At 38.0% G+C, this 6,648-nt stretch overlaps 1 protein-coding gene across 1 annotated transcript; it reads right to left on the reverse strand.

The window, feature by feature from the left end:
* Positions 1–1,989: 1,989 nt before the first annotated feature.
* LOC141250130 (uncharacterized) lies at positions 1,990–6,417 on the reverse strand. Its single transcript, XM_073669875.1, is given in 14 exon segments — positions 1,990–2,181; positions 3,181–3,331; positions 3,422–3,440; positions 3,443–3,502; positions 3,505–3,639; positions 4,121–4,337; positions 4,436–4,554; positions 5,470–5,517; positions 5,520–5,667; positions 5,727–5,746; positions 5,749–5,936; positions 5,938–6,055; positions 6,058–6,116; positions 6,344–6,417. Coding segments are annotated over 14 exon segments (1,548 nt in total).
* Between the last annotated feature and the right edge of the window lie 231 nt (positions 6,418–6,648).

Genomic DNA, 6,648 nt, shown 5'->3' on the forward strand with positions numbered 1-6,648 from the left:
ATGGTTATATATGCTATGATTGGGTTGCCAAGCGATCGTACATTTCTTAGGATGCCCGATTTCATTAAGAGACATTTCTCTTTACTAATCAGTCCAATACTCCTACTGGTCCAGGTTTTGCCACTATACCGGCCCTACATGATCTTTTGCCCACTCAATTTGAGCCTCCTTTTCAGCCCACTTCCACTATACCGTACATTTCTTGGCTCATTCCCCATCTGTGGCCCAACCAGATGAGCCCATCACGTCACCCTCTCAACCACACACATCCACTAAACCTTCTGTTGGGGCCATCATCATCAATCCACGAGATAATATCGTTATACTCTTAAACAAGCCCCTATAGCTTGGTTTTCTCGTCTTAGTGATGCCTTAGTTGCTATGTATTTTCTCCTTCCAAAGCCGACACCTCCCTTTTTATGTATCATCCTGGAACCGGGTTGGTCTTTGTTTTGATATACATTGATTGTTTTCTTGTCCTATCCTCTTCTAATGCTTTGTCAAGCATCTTTATCATCGCCTTGTCATCACAATTCCCCATCAAGGACTTGGCCCCCCTCCACTAGTTTCTCGGCATTTAAGTCAAGCGCACCTCAGCCGGGTTCTGCCTTCTCAGTCAAGACACATTTTGGATCTTGTCATTCGGGCCCAAACGGCTCAGTCCAAACTCGTGGCCACTCCTATGGATACAACATGTCCTACTACTCATGATGGTACTCTTTTCAATGATGCTAAGTTCTATCAGAGCATTGTTGGGGGCATCCAATACCTTGCCTTCACACACCCGGATATCTCATTTGTCATGAATCGTATGTGCCAAGCCATGCACCACCTACTTTGCATTATTGACAAGTAGTTGAACACATTTGAGGTAATTAAACTCCACGAATGACCTTTAATTCATCATTTTCTCTTCTCTCTATTCATGTCTTTTAGCCTACACTAACACCGATTGGGCGAGTGATCTATCTGATCTCCGTTCAACTGAGGTGTACTGCGTCTCGCATGGATCTAACCTTGTGTCTTGGACATCAAAGAAACAACCGACCATGGCTCATTCCTCAACTAAAGCCGAGTATCGTGCCCTTGCCAATGCCACTTGTGAAATGCTTTGGCTTCAATCGGTGATATCGGATCTTGGTGTTTGTTTGGCTCAATCTCCGGTTAGTGGTGCGACAATTTGGCTTCCACCTATCTTTCTGTCAACCCCGTTCAATGTCATAGTATCAAACACTTGAGCCTCGACTATCACTTTGTCCGTGAACTGGTACAAAGAAAGTCTCTCCAAGTGACGTTCATCCCGACTACATGGTTAATTGAGATGCGATCCATACTCATCTTACACCCAACTCGGATCTGGAGGGGGGGGTAGTGGAATAGAGTCATTGTAGGCCTGGCACTATCACTACAGAAGAGTCTATTACGTGTATGGTTGTCCACTAATAATAGTACATTGATGGATTAATCCAATTCGTTCTCTGATTTCACTAGGTCCATGTATGTTCTTCCATTTCTATAGATAATGAATCTGGAACCAACATTATAGTACTATAAGCAGAACCATTGATACAAAGATTAGTAATCAGAAAACTCAAAGAACTAAATTTATCAATAGTTCAAATCAAGGATGACAATGTATGTATGATCAGTGTCATTAATGGCATTTAATGTTGACCATGGATGCTCAAATTATTGTTTCTATTTGGTTTGAACTCTCTGTTTTTCCAGGTTTTATTTCTTTGACGTCTTCCGAGAGATTAAGCAAGTGGCGGTGCATTGAATTCTTGGTTTCTTGTAGGACGAGTTGAGGTGGAGGGACGATTTTGGAGCTTGATGCTCTCATTCGAATAATGTGTTAGGATGGTCCTATACCCGGAGATAGGTTTCTGTAATAATTTCTTGATTTTAAATAAATATATCCATTCTCAAGTTGAAGGAGTTTTATGATAGAATTGAGGGTTTTGAGTTAATCAAGTAGAAATTAATCGCTTAAAACAAATAGAAATAATTTGTAGCTCGGATTCTGGCATTAAAATTTGATGCCAACAATAGTAAGCTATTGAACCCGGAAAGTTTTCTTAGCTGGAGATAACGGTTTAGCTGATGAGTTATAATCTTGTATGGGTTACAAAGGTGAAACAGGGAGATATATGCTTGGTCCTCATATGAGATGTCCGGTTTCTGCCCGTCAATTGCATGTTATCGTTCGAATGTGAGGGAGACATCTAAGCAAGTGGTTCAGACACTGAGAAGCTCTTCTTGTACCACAATGATTTAGTGTTGAAATATTTACAAGTTTTGCAAGAAGTAGCTGCTGTTGCCGAAGTATAATATCTAACGTGGGTTGCAAAGACAATGGTGGTAAAGTAGAAGAATGGAGAATGGAGAGTCTTTGTGGTTCACAAATATGTCTAGAGGATCTTTTCCATTTGCCAAAGATTGATAAGTTAGTGGATGCGACAACAAGTCACAAGAGGATGACCTTTAGAGGGTTTTCGACGTCTTCAGAGAGGCCAAGTTGCACCTCAATGCTTCATAACATGCTATAAGAAAAAGAACTGAACCTAGTGTGATTAGATTCATGCATTCCAACAATAAGGAGTCCAAGTAGCTTTAAGGAGGGACAAAGACATGCATAGTCGTGATGCTTAATCTCTTTATTAGTAGGTCCTATGACAAATGTGCCTCATCTTCAAATTATTCAAGTAATCCAAAAAAGGAATTAGAAGCATATGTTTGGTCCTATGACAAATGTGCCTCATTCTTCAAATGTGCCTCATTTTTCATGTAGGTCTAATACTAATTTATTTGGTACAATTTTTTTTTAGATTGATTATTAGTCATTTCTTCTTTTTTATTGTGACTATTTGTATTTTTTTAGATGGATTATTAGTCATCAATAGATTATGCGAGAATACATACGGTCTTGTGTAGTCATATTATTATTTATCAATATTTTTTAATTTGAGGATTTGATTATTAGTGTTTTTATATTAATTATTAGTCATTAATTACTTATTTTAAGTGTGATTGTTTGTTTTTCTAACATTCATTAGTAGTCAGTAATAAATATTTAGTGTAGATATTTAGTGTTTTAGAGATATCCAACTTTATAGTATATATAGATAGATATAGATGTGGATATATATAGACATAGATATAGATTAGTAGAGAACATACCCATTCAAGCAGATACATTTTTTCCTTGCTCAAGGTCGTGTCAGAGTTAGACCTACCGCTTACAATCTCGAGAGCCAAAACGCCAAAGCTGAACACATCAACCTTTTCAGTAAGGTGGCCATGCATTGCGTATTCCGGTGCCAGGTATCCACTGAGTGATTCATGTAGCAAGGCAACAACACATCTAAGACACTCATATCTTGTCCAAAACAAACAATATTTTGCAAAGAAAAACACTTACACTGTTCCTGCAACACGGTGCTGTCATGATTGTCTTTCTCATTGTACAACTTTGCTAATCCGAAGTCCGAAATTTTAGGCTGAGCTTGGAATCAAGAAGAACATTACTAGCCTTGATATCTCTATGGACAATTTTAAGACGTGCTTCTTGGTGGAGATATGATATCCCCTTTGCTACCCCCGTGCATATCTCAAACCTCTTAGCCCAGCACAAACTGACTCCTCCACCTTTTCCTACTTATATATGTTAGGATTATACATTACGAAAAGAAAAACAATGAACAACAGTCAAGAACTATTTACTCAAAATTGCACTCAGTTTGCAGATATTAATTACATAAAATAAAGCGGTTATTTAAAGACATGTAAGATCGAAGAAAAAAAGGATTTGATAGGGCGCACATTTATTTTTCTATGGCGCATGTATGATTCTCTGCAAAAACAAATACAGAGCTATAAATTTGATATTTTTTTTACTAAATTTAATGTTAAATCATCTTCTACAAACCGAATGCAGAAAACTCTATCTGCGCCAATCAAAAAAGCAATCTGCGTAGTTGGCTCCCGAAAAAAAAAACTCCTATCTCGCAAAATCCTAATGTTTGGCCCATCGATGGTGAAACTTGAAAAAGACATTCTCGACCATTAGTCTCCGAAACCGAACAATATAAATGCATACAAAAGTTTTAGTATTGGAAACACGAACCGAATAGCGCTTGTTCAAGACTCCCGTTTATCAGATACTCATAGACGAGCAAACGCTTTTCGCCTTCTATGCAGCATCCGTGTAGCTTGACAAGGTTACGGTGTTGTACTGACGATATAGTTGCGATCTCTGCTACAAACTGTCTCTTTCCCTGGTGAGATTTAATGGACAGTTGCTTCACAGCTATATCTCTCCCATCACTGAGTCTCCCCTATTTATATGAGCCAATATCTCATGAATCGAGTCAGTATAGAACGGTATAAGCTTGTTTTGCTAGTTAGGCCATTTATTGTCATTGTCATGAATTACCTTATACACTGGTCCAAACCCTCCTTCCCCGAGCTTGTGTGAGGCGTTGAAATCTTCAGTGGCAGATTTAAGTTCAGAGTAACTGAAAATGTAAGGTTTAGCTTCCACTCCCAGGAGTTCTGAAATTAATCACATAATAAGATTTAAGCAGACCACAAATAAAGTGTTAAATATATAGTTCTATCCGCAATTAATGGATCCAGAAAATGCGATTCCATCCGAAAATCAACTAAAACTCTCTCTAAATTGCGACGACCTCTATCTAGCTGTGACATTTACAATCCGAGATCGAACCGTCGGCTCTGATACCGTGTTAAACATAGAGTTCCGAGACAGCCCATTAGTGGGACCTGATAGGTTGCGTAATTGAGCTCAATAAACCTATGAGATTTCATCCTAAAACCAATAATAATAGGAGTAATCCGAGAAGATGTGAAAATGTTTTTAATATAGAGGCTTAATCTAGATAATTTGATTTCTGTATGAATCACATTCAAATGACACAACAGTTTTGTGGTTATACCTTCATCTTTGCCGCCTTAATCTTCTCCTCTTCATCATAATATAATAAGTAGCCAAGAGGAGGAGGCAAAGACAATAAACAGGAAGAGCTATAGCCAGGCTCAAGCCAGTTTTATTGTTATTTGAAGGTTTGTTAGAGACCGTAGGAATAAAATCTGCACCAACAATAGATTTTGGTTCCTAGTAAGTTAACCTACTATTCAGACATGAGAAAGTTTTCGGTAAAAATATATCTTAAGATATGAAATGTGAACAAACTTTAACTGTGAACTTTACTATCTTATATATGAACCTAGAGTACTTATCTGTGAACCTAAATTGATGTACTATGATTATTGTAGCGATTTTCAACCACAGTAATCGCTCTATATTCACATATTAGTACATTGGGTTCACATGTAAGATAGTAATGTTCACGGTCAAAGTCTGTTCACATTTCATACAGTAAGATATGTTTTACTTTATGCTACTCTTTCAAAACATAAGAGCACTAAAGTATCAATTGAACTCACTAGGAGTAACGCTTAAAGCTGATATAGCCGGTCCATACGACCCTTTGCTGGTATACAACAAGTTCCTTTGCCAGCCCATAACAAATGAATCTCTAAATGGTTTGATGTCACACTTGCATTGAAATTCCTCTTTACAACAGAGTAAGATAAACCTCCAGCTTCCTTTCGTATGTCGAAGTTTAGCCAAACTTCCCTACACTCAAACAAACCCGTAAGTCATTGTAATACAACTCCAAATAAGATACGGTGACTCATACCTGGATGTAAATGTCAAAAACGGCCTTCCAAGGCCCCTCCATGTTTTTCCATTTTCGAAAACAAGCTCAGTGAATTGAAGGGTGACAGTGTAGTTTCCATTCTCAAGGCCAAGACCATAGTACCTTACTGATTTAGGAGACAGTCTTGCTGTATGGAATAACCCTGGATCTAAGGTATTGCTGAACGGTGTCAAGGAAGATGCAACAAAGGAAAGATCCGGCATTACTAACACCCCATCTATTTGTGTCTGTTACATAGTATGTAGCGGAGCCCAGCACCTCGTTTTCCTTCTCAAACACAGTTTCATCAGAAGCCTTTACTTCTGGTCACCACATTTTACTGCAAAGCTACTATCTGGAAACAGAAGAACTTTTCTACTGAAATCAAACCTTAAAATACGAAACAGAAAGTGGTGACGCGGTGACAATTTTGTAAATAACTTGACATTTTTTTTATGTAGGTTCACAAATTCATACTCTAGGTTCACAATATAATACCCTATGTTTATTACTACAATAGCGATTTTTGGCTGCGAAGTTTCGCATTATTAAGGTCTAATTTCAGAGAAGCTTAATTCGACGTAATAAGCATGAATAAAGAACATTTCAAAGCATACTTACAACGTGGTCTGCCGAGGTAGCAAGAGAAATCATTTTGCAAACAATTAATCCCGAGGGCAACGCGCTGCATGAAGGAAGAAGGAACAACATGAATTCAGAATGAAAACAAGAAGAGCAAGAGACATGAATTTGAGTTTTGGAGCAATGAAGAGTTGGCTGACCTGTTCTTATGCTGCGAAATTGTTAGCGACCAAATTACTGCACTCAGAAGACAAAGAAATTATAAGGTACAGACTTTGTTGAAGACAAAGGTTTGATTAAAAGAAGATAATTTCAATTGCTAGAAGCTGCCTAGTTTTTG

This window comes from Phyllobates terribilis, unplaced genomic scaffold (genome assembly GCF_046119375.1).
Source record: "Phyllobates terribilis strain yellow unplaced genomic scaffold, ASM4611937v1 Scaffold_5380__1_contigs__length_52130, whole genome shotgun sequence".
NCBI classification, from domain to species: domain Eukaryota; kingdom Metazoa; phylum Chordata; class Amphibia; order Anura; family Dendrobatidae; genus Phyllobates; species Phyllobates terribilis.